The sequence below is a fragment of the Manis javanica genome, chromosome 11 (genome assembly GCF_040802235.1).
Source record: "Manis javanica isolate MJ-LG chromosome 11, MJ_LKY, whole genome shotgun sequence".
NCBI classification, from domain to species: Eukaryota; Metazoa; Chordata; class Mammalia; order Pholidota; family Manidae; genus Manis; species Manis javanica.
Window position 1 is genome coordinate 53,504,316 of NC_133166.1, and position 18,809 is coordinate 53,523,124.

The 18,809-nt window shown below is 43.3% G+C and overlaps 1 protein-coding gene across 5 annotated transcripts in view; it reads left to right on the plus strand.

The window, feature by feature from the left end:
- The window catches only part of KIAA1549L (KIAA1549 like), a 265,523-nt gene that overhangs the window by 224,000 nt on the left and 22,714 nt on the right, over positions 1–18,809 (plus strand). For all 5 annotated transcript variants that reach the window (XM_037019715.2, XM_037019708.2, XM_073216380.1 and 2 more), the window contains one exon: positions 1,733–1,862. In XM_037019715.2, the coding sequence (XP_036875610.2) occupies positions 1,733–1,862 (130 nt within the window). The remainder of the gene's footprint in view (positions 1–1,732; positions 1,863–18,809) is intronic.

Here is an 18,809-nt window from a genome sequence, read left to right on the forward strand (position 1 = left end):
CTCTTCACTCTTAACTGGCTCCTTTTCAGTCAGGCTCTTAACCTCATAGGGGCAAATTGGCTGCCAGCATTCAGGATTATATCTACCTCCTTGGAAACCTCAGTGGCAGAAGAATACCTCTTTCCTCGTTGCTGTTGCAAATGCTCTGAGACTCAGTGTCACTGGACCAACTTATGTGCCCCCCACAAACCCAGTCATCATGGCCATGAGGATATGATGCTGTGATCATCCAGCCTGGGTCACGCCTAACTCCTGGAGGAAGGGTAGCCCCTAAAGAACATCACAGTGCTCTTACCAAAGAAGGCTATCATGGTATCAGGCTAACAGAGGCACAGATGCTCTCTAAACAGGTGTAAGCTCCTCAAAGTGAGGGGTTAGGTCTAAAAGAATCTGTTTTTATTATAATCTCTAGGCTAACTGCAAGGTCAGTATTTTGCTTGGGGGTTCTAAAATCTGTTCTAGACTAACAGCATGTGACTGTCATGCTGTGACTAACTGGGTGTATGATCAAGAAAAGGTATGTATGCCTGCCAGGTTTCTGGCTTCCCACATAGTCACTGGGAATGAATGCAACCTCTTCACCTTCAACCCATGAACAGACAGAATCTGAGAACCAAGACATAAAATAGGAAGTGTTGGAGAGTTCTCTGAAGATAGATGCTCTGAAATGCAAGTTATTTACAGAGAGCAACCTGCTGTTGGATGAGGGGAAATAGCCACCTTTGTCACTCTGTCCCACTGAACTTTACTCCCCACTCTAAAAGCTGCCTCTGGTGGAAAAAGAAGAGCTCATTTCCTGAAGGAGCTAAGTGGAGCCTCTCAGCATGCTGCTTCCTGGGCCTGAAATGCTCTTGCCCAAATTGGTGTGTGGCTGGCTCTATTTAGATCTTCGTGGAACTGTCACCTCTCCAGAGAGGCCTTCCCCAGCCATCCTGTCTAATCATCCCCCATCCTAGTCACCCTCTGTCATGTCTTGTTTTTCTTAATAGCGCTTACCACTCTCTGAAATCACCATGTGAATCAGTGTGTCTGTCTCACTAGAATGTAAGCTTCAGGAGAGCAGGGCCATGTCAGTCCCCTTCGCTGTGGATCCTTGGCATCTTCCACAGTGCTGGACCCATAGTAGGCCAGGAAATGATGGATGGATGGATGGATGGATGGATGGATGGATGGATGGATGGATGAGCCCCAAATTGCCTCTCAGCTTATGGCTCTTTAGCCCAGAAGGGAATCCTCTGTGGTGAAAGTAGAAAAGAAAATCTATCAACAGTCACAATATTAAGCAGCCCATTAGCCACAGGGCTTTATTAACACATCTTGGAAGGCTGAATGTGAAATTGGAAGTAAAAGAACAGGAGGCTGCTGAGTCAACAAAATCAACAGAAACAAGTTTGTTCTTCCAGTGACAGCTGTCCCGAGGGTCAAGGGAGAGTCGGTGGCCTTGTCATCAGCAGAATTTTAGATGAGGTTGTAATGTTGCAAGTGATTACAGTTACCTTGTTTCCATATGAAAGAGTATTTACAATTCAGCCAATTGGGTTACAGCATCTGGAAAAAAAATATTTATTACACTATTGCTATGGGCCCCTGATGGCTGAAGAACAAATACATCAATTCTGAGATTTGTGAGGCAGATCCAAACCCTTCATTGGTTGCCTGTAGTTTGGATCAGTGGAGAATTCCATCTGTCAGGGCATTTGCTGCATCATAACAGTTGTTGAATTTTCTTCAGGCAACAGATGAAGAACTCTGTCTACCGAAGCCGGCAGTCTCTGAACAGCCCAAGTCCAGGAGAAACAGAGATGGACCTGCTGGTGACTCGAGAGCGACCGCGGCGTGGCATCCGTAACAGTGGATACGATGTAAGTCTCTGGTGGGCCAAAGTAAATATGAGTTTTACTTTCTACTGAAAGCAAAGGGGATAGACCATTCCACAATGTTTCACTTTACCATTTATTTGTAGAATTCATAAATGCTCTAAAATGTCTATTTTATTATTCTTATGACCTGTTTTGCAAAGTAAAACTACTGGGAATGTGTCAGATTAACAAATTATTGCTAAAAGGATCTCCATTTCTAAATTCAGCCATTTTATGAGTAGTCCATTATTGACCTCAAGGCCAGCTGTGATTCTAAATATCCTTAATTTTTTTTTCTTCTGTCCTTAGAAACTCGGGGGGAACCAGGGCTGAGGGTTAGAATTCATTTGCCCACAGGCTTCTTTTAACCCATAGCAATGTTGAGAAGTTGTATCTTTTCCTGATTTCGTAACTCCTCAGTATGCCATGGAAACAATGAGATGTCCAACAGAGTGATTTGTTGATTTCATGTAATGAAACACATGCTTATGGGCAGTGATGTCTCCAGACTGAAAAAAAATTTTCTATTCCCATCGAACCTCACCAGATGAGTTACAGTTTGGTGTTTCCAATCAAGCTGTCTTCCGTACTGTCGCACGTGGTTGCTCCCATTAGCTCACATGAACGTATTGTGCTGAGATGGTCCATAACATTACCCTGCCCCTGAAGGTCAAATGGTCTTGAATATGCTCTTAGGTTTTACAAAAAACGTTTTTTTCCCATTCTCCTAAAATATTTCTCCAATCACAAATAAAGAATGTCCTGTGATAAGAGTTATGATTCCAATACGTCTGGATAAAGTCTTGTTAGAATTTTTGAGGCTGTGATTTGAAAATGACATTGAATTTCTTAAATATACCACACTAATTTGAAGGCAAGAAGATTTTTTTTCCCCCCTCAGGATTGGTCATTGTTTGCCACAAAAGCTTAAAATGGGATTTTTTTAATAGTCCAATTAAAAACAAAGATACTCTACCTAATTTGAATTTGTAATTACCTTCCTTACATTTAAACTTGATGCTTGTGGTGGTGGTAATACCCTTATCTCTTATTTCCTTTTATCCTTTTTCATGTAAAACAACTGGATAGTTTTAGTTTTATAAAATTCCAGATGCTTTGGGCAAATCTTTTTTTCCCTCCAGATGAAATTATTCAACATTAATTTTTCTCCTCATAAAAAAATTTCTTAAACCAAACTCAGTCAACAATTTGATAATCAGCCTGTGGTTAAAAATAAGTCCTTGAGCTTTCCGTGTCATCTCTCCCTCCCCACAGTGACTAGTTTTCTGGGACGCTTGTAGCTGAGGAACTTTTTCTTCTGCTCAGGCACACCTGAGGTATGATAGGATTCTTAATTTATTTCATGATTGATATTAAGAGGTTTCTTGTGAGATTCTAGGCACAGATATTTTTGTAGTTTGAGGAAACAGGCCAGAGGCTTCCCTATTAGTCTTGAAAAGAGAACATTGCAGATCTTTTTTAACCACTGTGCCGTGACTCGCTAAACTCTCCATACTTTTGGAATGTTGTGTTAATAAATTCCCTAGAACAATAGAAGGAGAGAGAGAATTTTGAAAGGAAGTTGTTTGCCCCTCACAAACGTGTATAAATATTCCACTTGCAGATTACTTTAGGGGAAGCCCACTGCATTCTAAGTTTTAAAAATAAATACATTTCTTTCAGAAGCACATGTGATCTCAAAAGCATAAGCAAATAGAGGTTTTCTTAAGAGAAAATGACAATCTAGGGAATAATTTTAAGAACTCAGACGGTTGGCTGTAAGAATGAAATTACCTCCTGTACTTTATCTTCTCCTGTGCCTTTTATTCTAATCATATGAAAAGCAGCTATCATTACTGACTGTGCACATAGACCAGGCCCTATTCTAGTCTTTTTATGTATTTAAGTGAATTTGCACAGTCACCAGTCAGATGGGTGCTCGCATTATGCCCATTGTATAAATAAGGAAACCAAGACACAGAGCAGTTACATAATTTGCCTACCCAACTCCAGAGCCTATCCCCTTAACCACCATGCAATACGGCTTCTATGTACACCCACTACATGTTATATCTGTCTTCACATAACATGTTCTGTATTTCTGATCTCTTGAAGAGGCTAGATAACAGGCCTCACAAGAATTCTTACATGGATAACTCACACAAGCAAAAAAATGGACCAAAAGATAAAGTAGAATAAGAAGAGAGTCATCATTTTTACCTATGCATTCATTTTCTGAACTCTTGATTTTCCAAAAATGCCAAGGTACTCCTGGCAAAAGAAACCACTAGCCCAGCAGTGAACAGGTCATTCAATTGGAAACATCTCATTCTTCCTACTGGGTCTGGGGATCTTGGAGCCAGGCCAAAATTTCCAGTCATTTTTGCCAGATTAAAGACACACCAGGGGGACCTGCTCCTTGACATGGTAGAAACAAAGCACTGGGAGACTGATTTAATTGTGAATTTTTCAAAAATGCCTTAGAGTCCCAACAGAAAAACTTGCATGTAAGAATAAAGGAATAAATAAATAAGCAAACAATCACACACTCCACAGGGAAATCCTAGTACCAGAACTGAGAGCAGCCTGGATTATTTCAGATTTTTTCTGTGGAGCAGTAGGTGTTCGGGCCTGCAGAAGAGAGACCCTGAGCTCCAAGGGGTTTGGGAATCACTGTGTTTTGCAGCAACAGTTCTCAACCTCTTGGTCATCCTAACAGCTAAGGGCTGCAACACACTCCTGGCAGTAACTATGGCTTACTTGGGTAGTAATTCTCTAAGAGGCAGCATCCCCTTTAGAAGAATGCATGATTTTAGAAAGATGTCCAAAACTGGTTACTTGTAAAAGGCCAGACCATATCATTAAACTAACTTTGGCATTGAAATTAATTCCTCCCAGTGCATAAAGCAGGTAGAAAACATAATGTCAGCCTAATATTTAAAAGCAAAAATGCCTCTATCTCAAAGTATTTTTTAAATGTTATTTTCCAAATGAAAGTCCTTAGAAAATAATGAAGCAGTGAGAAAGGGAAAAGAAAATGCCCCAAATGTGAATTCTCAGACTAAAGACCCAAGTGATTTTTTTCTTTAACCAGCCAAATTATTAACCCCAGTATGTGGATGATGAGTCAGCCTTTGCTTCCAAAGGGCAAGTAAGAATCAAATCATTCCTCAGAAATAAAAATGCACCTCTTCCAACCTTGATTTGTGTTTGGAGTTTAAAAGTCTACAACAGGAATGGGGTCAGCTCTGTGCCTTAATTATGAGGGAGCCTCTGACATGGGTTGTTTGAATTATAAATTGGAAAATGAATGCAGTCTTCTCAGAAGTAGAGACCTTTATAGGCTCTTCCTCTTAGCTTTCCCTCCAGCACCTTGTCCAAGGTTCCACACGCTGGAGGGACTCTCAAATGTGGCCAGAGGTTTCAAAAACATTGAGACTGATGATTAATCCATTGACGCAACTCAGAAGCGGTGATGTTGAAAGCTCTGCTGTAGTGATCTCAATGATCAGTTCTCATTCTAGAAGCAGGGAAATGATCTTCAGGGAAATGTTTTGAAATGTTAGTGAGAACCAGATGATTGTATATGTAAACCTACAAAAAGGAGGACTATATCAGGCAAGGTTCCACTGAGAATACAAAACATCCAGCCACTTTAAACAGACCGAAAATGACTATAAAGAATTTGATGCTCATAAAATCATCGGAGGCCTGGAGGAATGCTCCAGGAAAAATGGATTATAAAAGCCCAGGGGCTGGCCAAGAGGAGAGGCTGCTGCCTCTGTTCCAGAGCCAGAAGGTGGGGAAGCAGGCTTGCCTGGAACTGCAGAGGAGCAGAAAGATGGGCCCTGCCTCATTTCCTCTGTCCACACTGCACACAGGTGCACCTAACTGACGGAACCTAGGTCTCAGCCACAGCCGCCGCCTAGGGAGGGCCCAAAGCATATGTTAGCCGGTCAGCCTCAGACCTGCGGGAATGCGTGCTGAGAGAGGTTGCTGAGCATCAGTCCACCTTCCTCACCACAGGCACTGGGTAAAAGCAAGAGGAGAGAATTACCAGGCAGAGCAAATATTTGGGAAGCAGTTGGGAGAACAAGTGGAGGAAAGTATAGCAAAGGGGAAGATGGAGGCATGGCTCAGAGCTCAGACCCCGCTGCCAGCTGAAGGCCAGGATGCGCTCTGTTATGTGCAAGGGGGTATTTATTTGCTGGCCTCTGTCAGCTGACAGTGCAGCCAGCTCCCTTTGCCCTAGATGAACAGTGGTTAACGGAAGGAGGCCTGAGAATCAGAACAGTTATTTTGATGGGTTCCATTTGCAGCAGAATGATACATGTTCTAGAAAGCCCTTGACTACCTGTGATAGCTTATATAACAAGTCTGAGACCTTTTAGGTAAATTTGTAAATCCTGTATTATTAATGGGAATCTCTCCTGCTCACCCATTGCCCCCACCCCCCATCCCACCCCCAGCACAGCATGGCTTTAGCACCATAGTCAGAGACCAAGGGAAGTAGAGGAACATCCTGGCACTGGGTGATAGTCCCAGACAAGGGCACAACCAATTCTTGGTTTCATTGGGCAGCAAATGGTTGGATTGGAGGAATTTGTCCTTCACCTCAGAAGCAACCTGCTTGTTGCCCTCTGACCTGGGGTGCTCTTGTGCTGCACTGCCGACCAGCGCCCTCTAAGAATCCCAGCTAGAACTGTCTTTACATGTATTTCCCATCTCAGCCTTTAATTTGTTTCTCTTACCTCTGCCAGCACTAAGCCCACATGTCTCTGCAGACTTGTCCCGAATTTGCACGAAGCATCTGGGCTTCTGTGATCTTGTAATCTGTAATCGACCAGTCACTGCCTGTCCTTGGGGTGAGGCTGCTCTCTTTAGCCAAGGACACTTCCCAGCAAGAGAATTAGCATTCTGATTCCCACCAATTGACCAGGGAAAACAAGGGCAATTCCCAATTATAGCTGAGGGCCGGCAGCTGGCAGTGTGCGCAGCAGTGGGGGGAATGAGTCCTCCAGTCCTGATGAGCACCGCTCATTGCCCACTCCACATGAGGGAGGCCTTCCCAACCCTGTGTGCACCGGTGTCCACCTGCTCCTGAAACTCCTGTGGAGCCTGAGGCCAATGGGCAAATGAGAACACCCTTTGGGAACTGCTATCCCTCTCGTTTCTTACAAGCATTTATTGAGTACAGTGGAACCATTGCATTAAATATGCATTTAACATATGTAAATTCAGCAATATAGGTCCTGAAAGATGAAAGAAAATTTAAATGTTGCAAAAAGCTTTTTCATATATCTGCTCATATTGTACATGAGAAAGTGTATGTTCCTTTTACATACTACTGTAAGGTTGTGTACATGGGCAGTGTATGCCATACTCAATGGACAATTTAAGGGATTTTCAAAGGTTTTACTATACATAATTTTTACCTTCTCTGCTGGCATTAGCATCTAAGCCCCACATGTGATTGCACTGTACTACCTCTGTGAGGCTCTCTGGAGAAGAAGAATATGGGTTAACTCTAGTACCTCCCCATGGTGCTTTTACAGACTGGTGGAGATAGGTAGAAACACATGCAACATGCTGCGGGAGTGAACTTGGATAGGAGGAGGGAGTCCTCCTGAAGGTCTGTTCCTCTTTGTCCCATAGCTGCTGCTCTGTCTAGTCCCTGTTACTCACCATGACTAAAGATACCAGCTGCCAGAGTTTCCTTCTAAAATGCACACCCTTCTTTCAAATTCTTCAGTAGCTCCCCACAGTTTTGTAAGACTCATACTCTAAGCTTCCAGCTCAGGGCTCATCTGCTCTGGCTGGCCTGGTATGCCCTTATAGCTGATGCTCGCCACTCCTTAATCCAGCCCCTGGCTGCAGCGCTATGTGTGTGCTCCTCCCAGACCGGCCATGTGCTTGTCCATCTCTGTGCTCAGAACATCCCTTCCCACCTGCCTGCTGCAGGTCAAGGTTGCTCAGCCTTGGCACCACTGAAATCTGTGGCTGGGCAGTTAGTTCTTTGTATGGGGGTGCTGAGCTGTGAGCTGTATGATGTTTAGCAGTATCCTGGCCTCTATCCACTAGCTACCAGTAGTACTTCTCAGTTTTGACAACTAAAATGTCTCCAGATTTTGCCACATGCAGCCTAGGGGAAAATCCGCTTCTGGTTGAGAACCAGTGATGCCAGCAATGCTTTCAGAATGTGGTTTCATCATTATCTCCCCCAGAATCCTTTCCTCAGCTGCATGTCTGTGGGTCTGTCCAGAAGCACCTGGGACTCACCCAGTCACAGGCTTGCTCCCTGTCTGCCATCTGTAAGCTTACTTGTGTCATTTCCCCATTCAACTCCTCAAGGACAGGAATCATGTTTTATTCATCCTGGAAACCTCAGCGCTTGGAATAGGAATGAATGCATAGTAAATACAGCGTCTCTATTTGTTGAGCAAATGAACAAACAAGTGTGTCAATCAGAAGAGGTGACTCCTGTGCTGAGACTTGAAAAATATGAGGCAGATTTATATTCCTAGCCAGATAAACATCTGATATGACTGGCTTTTCCAAACTAGACAAAATGTATGCTGCTGTTCAAAGTTCAGCCTGAATGGTGGTTATCAGTTCGGATGCTTGGGCTGAAATAACAGAAAACCCGACCCAATTCCAGTTGCCTTAGTTACTAAGGGAAAGCATGAGGTATAGTGAGACTGGGCTCCAGGCACGTTTCTCTGCATCAGGCAGGGTATCCTCCTCTGGTCGGCTTCATCCACCAGTGGGCTCTCTGGGAGGACACAGCTGCAGCAGCCTCAGGCCTCTCATCCACATACTTCATGGACCAACACAAGGGAGAACTTTTTTCCCCAATCATAACACAAGGTTTGTGAGTTTTGCTCTAACTGAGCCACCCCTGTAGCAATTACTGTAGCCCTGGGGAGGAAGGAGAGGAGGGGTTTATACTGACAGACTGAACAGTCAGACCTTACCAAGGTCCCTGGGGCTGGCCTAGACACCCCAGGTCCCCGGGCTGAGACCCAGGGAGAAGAGTGGGTGGGTGCTGAGCTGATCACCACACCCACTCCTTTGGTGTATTGCTGGTTGGGCTTTTGAAGGAACAAAACCATCATAATCGTCCACATCCCTTGTCCATCAAGTATTAGCATCTGTCTTTGGCCCTCCATAAAGGGAAGTCAGCGTGGTGATGAGCCAGCAACCACCCCGTGGGCTTGGGAAGGCCTGGCTGCAGTAAGAGCCTATGTTTTAGAGGCATATGGAGTGAGAAAGAGGGATTTTGTGAGTCTGTCTGGCTTCTTCAAGAGCTCAAAGGAGGAAGAGCAGATTTGAGGGGGCAGAGGAGAGGGCCTGTTTGGATATGAAATCATCACTCTCAGGATTGATCCTCTCAGCCAGCTCAGCAGGGAGATAAAGCCGGGGCTGACTCACCTCCCAAGTGCAAAGCAAAATAGCTTCCCATGAGAGAACTGTTCTTCCATGTTTACTTTCAGGCCAATTCCTTTTTAAACGGTAATGTTGATTAATTGTGCTCATATATGGTTCTCAGTGCTCACAAGCTGTGCTGCATAGTGGTTATTATGCTCACAGCCCCTGGAGCTGAGCTGTGGTCAAATTCCAGCTTGGCTACTTACCAACAGCATAGATTTGGGCCCTTTACTTCACCTATCAGGGCATTAGTGTCTTCATCTGTAAAATGGGGATACAGATGGTACTGGCCTTACAGGGTTGTTGTAAGTATTAAATGAGTTAATGCAGGTAAAGCACAGAAAGAAAACATATCGTGAACATAAGCAGTTTTAAATAACTATAGCGAAAAGCTCCCATGAGGGAGAGCAGATATCTCCTGTTTTTTTCCCCATTCTAGCACTTTAGACATCTCAGGATTGCTATGAATTTTGTTACATGCTGTCATATTGTGATTTATAAAAAATACACATTTGGTGCTTGTCCACCATTCCTGGCACCTAGCTCCTAAAACCCTTGGAATTTCCTAAGTGATGAGAACTTTGTCTTTCATTATGTTAGTGAGGTGGCTTGGAGAGCAGCTAAGGCTGGGGGCTTGTTGCCAGGGGACCCGACCACATGATTAAGAGGTTGCACTTTTCAGTGAAATGTGAAATTTTGCTGAGATTTTTTTAAAAATCCCATTTGCACACCTGTTACAGAAAAGAAGTCATCAAACCATTATTTGGAAACTCCCACTCTGTTCTGGGAGTTACCATCTCCCACTGTTATCAGAGCAGCTTTTGAGATGTAAGCTCTGGAGTTAGCTGTGGGCTCTGATTGCTCTTCTCCCCTCCAGGGGAAGTGAAAACTCCCTGAAGTTTGGTTTCCAGAAGCAGCTGTGAAATATGTCTCTGCTTCCTCAATGGCAGGCAGCACTTGCAGTGGGGCTGCTAGAGCCAGAGGAGGCGTTAAACGGAGAGAAGCTGCAGTTTCATTGCCCAAAGGACCCTCTTTGTTGGAGAAAAAAAATGGACATGGAGCCAGATCACTTCATCCCAGCCAGATGGTCAGGAATGTATCTTGCTGAACTCCCACTTACTATTTGGGCCCTTGCTGTGAACTTGCAGAATTAGTTCAGACTCTGTTCTTGCTGGATTAAGCTGTGAGTGGCACTGAGCTGAAAATCAGGGCCTTGAGGCAAATTTTGGAGAGAGCCTTCAAATTCGTGTGCTCCACGAATCAGAGTGCCTGTGTAAGGCAAAGTCATGCTGTACACACTTGTACGTCCTGTCAAGTATTGCCTTGTAAAGACATCTATCCCTGGGGCTTATAATTCAAGAAAGTCTGGAATAAAAGGCCTCAAGAACCCTTCATTCCTCTTCTTCAACTCCATTCCAGATAAGACTATCTAATTCATTTTAGATACTTGGAAATGTCTTTTACTGTTAAAGGCTTTGGAGCAGAAATTCTTCAGGCTCTTTTCTTTTTTTTTTCTTTTTTTTTTTTTGTCATTAATGTGCAGTTACATGAGCAACATTGTGGTTACTAGATTACCCCCATTATCAAGTCCCCACCACATATCCCACTACAGTCACTGTCAATCAGCCTAGAAAGATGCTATCGAGTCACTACTTGTCTTCTCTGTGCTATACTTCCTTCCCCGTGCCCCCTCATAAGTTATGTGTGCTAATCATAATGCCCCTTATTTCCTTTATCCCTCCCTTCCCACCCACCCCCTCCCCACCCACCCCCTCCCCAGTCCCTTTTCCTTTGGCAATTGTTAATCCATTCTTGGGTTCTGTGGGTCTGCTGCTGTTTTGTTCCTTCAGTTTTTGCTCTGTTCTCATACTCCATAGATGAGTGAAATCATCTGGTACTTGTCTTTCTCCACCTGGCTTATTTCACTGAGCATAATACCCTCTAGCTCCATTCATGTAGTTGCAAATGGTAGGAATTGTTTTCTTCTTATGGCTGAATCATATTCCATTGTGCATATGTACCACATCTTCTTTATCCATTCATCTATCGATGGACACTTAGGTTGCTTCCACATCTTGGCTGTGTAAATAGTGCTGTGATAAACATAGGGGTGCATATGTCTTTTTGAAACTGGGATCCTGCATTCTTAGGGTAAATTCCTAGGAGTGGAATTCCTAGGTCAAATGGTATTTCTGTTTTGAGTTTTTTGAGGAACCTGCATACTGCTTTCCACAATGGTTGAACTAGTTTACATTCCCACCAGCAGTGTAGGAGGGTTCCCCTTTCTCTGCATCCTTACCAGCATTTGTTTTTCCTAGTCTTTTCTATGTGGCCATCCTAACTGGTGTGAGGTGATATCTCATTGTGGTTTTAATTTGCATTTCCCTGATAATTAGCGATCTCCAGGCTTTTCCAAAATATATCTTGAACTCGTCCACATGGTCATTGTTTATGACCACCGTAATCCACACCCCTGCCATCTCTTCTTGTCCCAATTGCTCCAAGAGCTCCTACTGACCTCCCATAAATTTCAATCACGTCTCTCCCCTGCTTAAAATTCTTCCTGAGTTTCCCACTGCCCTTTGAAAACAGTCCAGCCTTCTTACAATGGCCTTGGAGACCCGACGTGATCTGGCTTCAGCCTGCCTCTCCAGCCCCATCTCCTGACAGCTGGGGCCTCACCTACCCAGGTCATGTATTAGTCAGGCTGCCCTAGCAAAGCACTACAGTCCTGGTGTCTTAAAACCACTGAAATTTATTTTCTCACAGTTTTGGAGGCTAGAAATCTAAGATCAAGGCATTGGCAGGGTTGGCTCCTGCCAAGGACCGTAAGGGAAGGATCTGTCCCAGGCCTCTTTGCTTGGCTTATAGATGGCCATCTTCTCCCTGTCTTCACATTTTCTTCCCTCCTTATATCCCTTGTCCAAATTTCCTCTTACAAGGACACCAGTCATGTTGAATTAGGGTCCATGCTAATGACCTCATTTTAACTTAATTTCCTTCACAAAGACCCTATCTCCAAATACAGTTGCATTCTAAAGTACAGGGGGTTAGGACTTCAACATAGGAATTTTGTGAGGGTGGTAGACACAGTTTAGCCCATAGCAGTCCACCTTTCTCTTTCTCAAATACTATGAGCTCTTTCCCATCTCAGAACTTTTTTATATGACCCTCACATGGCCAAGCCCTTCTCCCTCAGGTCTCCAAAAATGTCACCTCTTCAGAGAGACCTTCCCTGACCATCCCCATCAAGCTAGCTATGTTGCCCAATCCATTTTGTTTTATTCAGACAAAATTCATATATGATGAAATGTACAGGTCTTTACTGTGCAATTGGATGCACTTTGACAAATGTGTTACCCTTGTAACAACTAATCCAATCAAAACATAGAACATTTAATCACTTCCAGAATCTTCCTCCTATCATTGAATCTTCACCATGTCCCTGATTGGCAACCACTTTTTTTAATTGGGTTGTCTTTTTGTTAATCATTTGTAGGAATTCTGGATACAAATCCTAATATTTTCTCTTGATATATGGCTTTTGATTTCAATAATTGTCTCATAAAAAAATGTTTTTAGTTTTCATGAATCCTTAGGGCTTCAGAATGTGCTCTAGGACCAACCAGGCAATAGGACTGAGCTGTATTGGAGTATTCCCCAGAAAGAAGATACTTGGGGTTCTCAGCAGGACCGTAATTTCTTTCAAGTTTGTTTCTGAGGTGTTTCAAAGAGAAGCTGAAATCACAGGGATACGTAGCCACTGTGTGGACCATCCTAGGTATGTGGGACTGGTGTGCTCTTCTGCAAATAACATTCAAAGGATCGCAGATGCTTGCTCTTTCTGGGGGGCACGGTCAAGCCCAAGCCTAGGGGGCCCGAGTGTTGAGGTATGGAGAAGAAATGGCCTTAATTTCTTCCCAATACCTGTGACCTTTGCTGCTGAGTTATAATTTGCCGTAAGTATCTGAGATCTTAAATATGTGTATGTCGTCCAACCCAGTAATTCTACTTGTAAGGTTTTAACGTAGGGCCAGATCCAGTTATATGCAAAGTTTTAATCACAAGAATACTGATTTCAACTTTGTTTCTATAATAGAATACTAGGAAACCACCTAAAATAATGGACTGTTAAATATAGGCTGAGAACTCCATATAGCAGAATTCTATATAACCCTATAAACACATTCCCTATAAACACATGTATTTATCAGCAGAAACATTTGTTTACAATATTGTTTTATAAAAACTGTTCCAAAATACTATATATAATTGCATTTTATTAAAAACCTTATATATGTATATGACTGCATACATACATGTATGTGTATTCTATGTATATAATCATGACAGATGGCTCAGCCTGAGATATTATGTTAACAAAAGTAACTTAACAAAAGTAACTTTAAAATACTTATACTCCCGTGCTCATCTTTTACATGTACATGAAGTCTATTCTATCATGCCCAGTAATATTTTTTAAATTCCCTTAATTCCTCCCCCATTCATATGCCATAGCTGCTTCTGCATTGCTCTCCAAAATCTCACTTAAAAATCCTGCAGCCTCCACCCCTTCTGCCTCACAGGCCTCTCCCACCTCCTATTCTCTCACAAAAGCGAGATAATCTGTGTTGCAAATGGTGGGCCCTCCTCCAAAGAGGAGGAGAGGAGAATCTGACATGGACCAATCAACGTTCTTTGTAGTGCAGTGGCAGGGGTGGGGGTGGTGGAGGGGTGGTGGGAGTGTATTGGCAATGCTCCAGCATCCATAATCTTCATCCTATTTCATATGCATAGAAAACGTCTAGAAAGACATGTAGGAACGTCAAAATGTAAACAGTAGTTATTTCAGGTATAGGATTAGAGTGGATTTTATTTTCTCCTTTTTTGTGTATCTGTGTTTTCTAATTTCCTACCATGAGCAGACATTCCCTGATTAACTTTTTAGAATTTGTATTGAAGTGTATTTTGATTAATTTAAAAAAATAATTTAAAAAAATGGTTTCCCAGTGCTTCTCAAGTGTTTGAAGCTGGAGAAATAAGAGTGGTAAAGTTCAAGTTAAAGAGGTTTAAAAAATACATTCTCTGTCCTAGAGACAGCTCCTGATATTGTACCCAAGCCAAGCATCAGCCAACACTGGGAGGTTTGTCTTTGCTCCTGTCTCCTACTTATTGTCAAAAAAAAGCAAAAGTTATTTTCAGAAATGGGCAAATGAGGGCTTGGGGCAAGTTCAGCCTGGAGAAATTACATGCCTTATCTGGAAAATGGGTACAACCTTACAGCCCTCAGGAATTGGCAAAGTAGCGTATGTAGAAAACCCAGTACCAGGCTGGCACATTGCAAATCCTCATATAGATTTGAGCATCTGTCATCTTATGTTCTTTCACTTAACAGACAATTACTGGTTTTGGCTTTGCGGTAGGCCCTAGACTGACAAGTGTGGAGATTACAGTAAAATGCTAACCCAGCCCTAAAGGAGCTCTTGATCTATGGGAGGAAGTGAAAACAGCAGCAATAATGGTAACACCTGAGATTCATTACATACTTATGTGCCATACGTTCTTCTAAGAGTTTTATATTTACACATTGATTCTTTTCATCTTTATAGTAAACTGTGTGGTAGATTATTTTAGTAATTATTTTGTAATCTGTCCTCCTGGTCACAGAAGTCTGTCAGGGCCCCTATTTGTGGTATGGTAATGACTTTGTTTAATGTGTACCATGGGTAGGAGCCTGGGTACTGGAATCAGACTCTCTGGGTTCAAATTCCAGCTCTGCCAGTTATGTGCAGCATATTTGATCTTTTCGTGCCTCAAATTCTTCATCTGTAAAATAAGGATAGGCATAGTTGTTACCTCACAGGTTATTGTAGGAAGAAGAGTGAATAAATACAAAGCAGTTACCACAGTGTCTGGCATGGAAGCTGCTAATGAGGGTCAGTGCTGTTACTGTCCTGGTGGTAGCTGTTCATCTCCTCAAATAGCCCCGGAGCTCCTGGAGGGCTGGGTCGCTACCTCACTGATTGTTGTGTCTGCAACTCTCAACCCAGGGTGCAGGGCTGAAACCAATAATTATCTGTTAACTAAAAGAACAAGCATATCACACATTTCAAGATAGAGGGGAAGATTATGGGGAGGGTGGTTCCCCTCACCAGCCGACAACAGATTTCCCCAGGAATAATGATAATAGGAGGAATCAGGGCCCTTCTAGGTCAGACAGAGTCCAAGTAACAGTAAATGTGAGAAGAGGGACTTCACAGACCAAAGTTCAACTGGCCCATTTTACAGATGAGGCTTAGGGGGTCCATGTAAGTTGCCTGTGGCCCTGCTGCTCATCAGCGCCGGAGGGAATTTGTTAGGGAATGTGGGCCTTTATCTTTAACCTCAAATTTCACCCTGTGGGCAATTGCAGAGAATTTTTAAGTCTTTGCTCAATTTCACAAAGCTTTATTGAAGGCCCAGCGCCTTATGCGAAGCTCATGAGAGACAGAGGGTGCGGTGGGCTCAGGGAGCAGCCAGACTTGGACAAGGCAGACATGAGGTACATGAAAACCAGTGCGATGAGGGGGAGCCCAGGGGTACCTGGAGCTTGTCTGGTTTCCATGTATGGATGTCCAGAGACTGCAAAGCCAAGTGACAACGGTGGGGAAACAGGAGTTCCTTAGAAGGAGGCCTGAGCAAACCTACTGAATTCATATTTGTGTTGTGACTCTGGGCCCTCTAGTTAAAGGGAGCCCCTCCCCATGGCAAATGGAAACTGTGGGGGAAGCAGGTTGATTTCCTTGGGGTGTTATGGGTGTACATGCAGTGGGAGCCCTCAGAGTGTTTCTACCTTCCCAGGGAAGGTGTATCTCCCTGCCAGACTTACTCGAAGACCACCCCCAACCCAGCACAGCCACACCCCAGGGCTCCTGGAACAGTAGGAAGTCATTGCTAAGAAGTATATTTTTGCCCTATTTAAGGCATGGCTATAAATTCACATACGGTAGATCTACCAGTACAATTGGAAATACATAGTACAGCTCAGGGGTGGGAATATCATAGCTCACTTCCACCTGGTAGTAATTTAGCATTAGGCATCCATTTCTGATTAGAGAGACTGGCCACGTAGGAAGGAAGAGCAGTGAAAGAGGCAGTGGGATGCAGCCAGATGGGCAAGAGACAGAAGCTGGGAGGGCAAAGCTCTGCCACCACCGCCTCTGGGTGACTTGGGGTAGGTCACTTAACAGTTCTGGCCTTGACCTACTCATCTGTAAAATGGGGCTTCAATTAAATGGTCTCCTAAAGTCCCTTGAGACTCTGAAATTCCATTCAGAATATTCTATGCATTGTGAAGAAAATGTTTTTCAGATGTTGCATTTTCTGCCCTATAAGGTATCACCAGGCCTTCAGAGAGCACATTTCCTAGAGAGCAATCTCAAGCATTTCCCTAAAGAACCTCAATTCATAAGAGCCCCATGGGAACATGCACCGAGACATGAAATGTCTTTGATCTCTTGTTTATTATTGCAAAGGTAATTTTGCATTCTACTCCATAATCTATTCTTGGTTGTGTTAATATAAAAATAGAATTTTAAATTACTGTTTGTTGATAAATCTAGGTTTGAAGTTGATAGAGAACCTCATCTCTTGAACTTGAACTCTAGCCAAGCCCTGATGCTGGGGATAAAATTACAGGAAATGTCTGATTTCTTTTTTGTGCTTTCTATATTTTTTATTTCTTCTGTAATTTACATATATTAATGTAATACTAAGGAAAAGTAAATAATTTTTAAAATAATGAAGTTCTGACCTTACATGTATAGATTTTAATGAGGGAAGGACTTCCTTATATGAGTGAGTTTCCCTGACATTTTCTTCCTGTGCTCATTATTATATATCCTGTGTCCAGATGCTTTATATATAATAATCTCCTGAGAACTATGTGTGGCTGAATGAATAGAAGTATAATAATGACGACGATGACAACAGGAGCCGTTGTGCTTCCACCACGTGTGACTGTTCTAAACTCTACCTGTATCATCTTATTTAATCCTTATAAAAACCTGTGGAGGCAGGTCTTATTATTATCCTCATTTTCCAGACAAGGGAACTGAAATGTCAAAAAGTTAAGTGATTTTCCTGATTGGAAAGTCCTTTCTGCCCTCTGAAATCTTCTGAATCTTCTGATCTTCTGAAATTGGCCAATGCTGCAGCGTCTGCCCTGTACAGCAGCATCTTGACTGTGTCACTGTCGCAGTCCCTCAGCTCTTGGTGCTGCCTTGAGGCTTTTCTGCCACCATTCTGTGGGACACCTTTGGGAGCTCATTCTTGTGCATCTGGCGCCTGTGCAAAGTTACAGTTTGTAGAGCACCCTTGACTAATGGGGGGTGAGAGCTGGTATAATAATGAAGTTACACCCTAATGCACATTCTACATGGTTTCTCAGACGGCCCAGTGGAATTAAGCCTCAGTTGCTCACAGCGATCACTAAATTAGTCCCCACTCGTGACTGGCTTTTCTTCCTTCCCCAGTTTACTCATTCTAGGCCCCCACTCCTTTTCCCTAGAATTATTTTCCAAAATAAATTATCTGTTGTCTTGCCAATGGGTTTCAGCCCTGGGCAGTTCACTACGGATTCAATGTAACCAAGAAATGACAGTAGAATGCTCTCGAGATGAAAGGGTTACACCCAACTTTACTTCCACCATGGCAGGTCAGTCACTAGAATCCCGTCCACTCAGAGCGAGTCTGCATGCAGTAAGCCGGTCTCTGCCTCTGGGCCTCTCTGCCCCCCGCAGCCGTCTCAGCCTCTCTTCTCTATGCTGCCACCACTCCAGCCTCTGCTCCGCTCTCCTGCAGCCTTGCAGCCATGCCACCATATTGCCCATAGTACTAGGTGGAGCTCTTTATATACAGTCAATAATGATGTATTGCCCACACATGTGTAGTGAGCTAGCCAACCAGGGCCAGGTGAGAATCCTGGCCACAGGAACCTTCACTTCATCCACATCTGTATATATTGGGGAAACTTAAGCTGAGACATTGCCCAAGGTCAGACAGCTGTTAGTTAGATTGTGGAACCCAGGTAGGAGAATATTCATTCTATGTAAAATAATAAGCCCCCAGAACCAGGATATTAATACATAAATCTTGTTAAATGGGCATGCGTGTATGGAGGAGTGTCTACACAAACTCAGATAGGCTCGGGAGTGTAATAAGTACACCAAATGTTAATAAGTTTTGAATTTTTTTCCCCTCTTGCTAATCTGTATTTCCTAATTTTTCTGAAGTGACAGTGTGCTACTTATGTAATGTGAAGAGCAGGGTGGCAAGCTGATCTATGCCTATTTATTCTTGCAGAACTCTCCACTTCTTTTAGTGGACATGGATTAACTACTCTCCCACAGCCTCACTATCAGGTTATCAAAAAGCAGGTCTCAGACCAAAGTCTGTCACACATGACAGACTTTTTAGATTTGCATCCATTATCCGGCAGCCATAGGACAGTCCCTGCAGCCTGCTCTGGAAGCTGATGAGGCC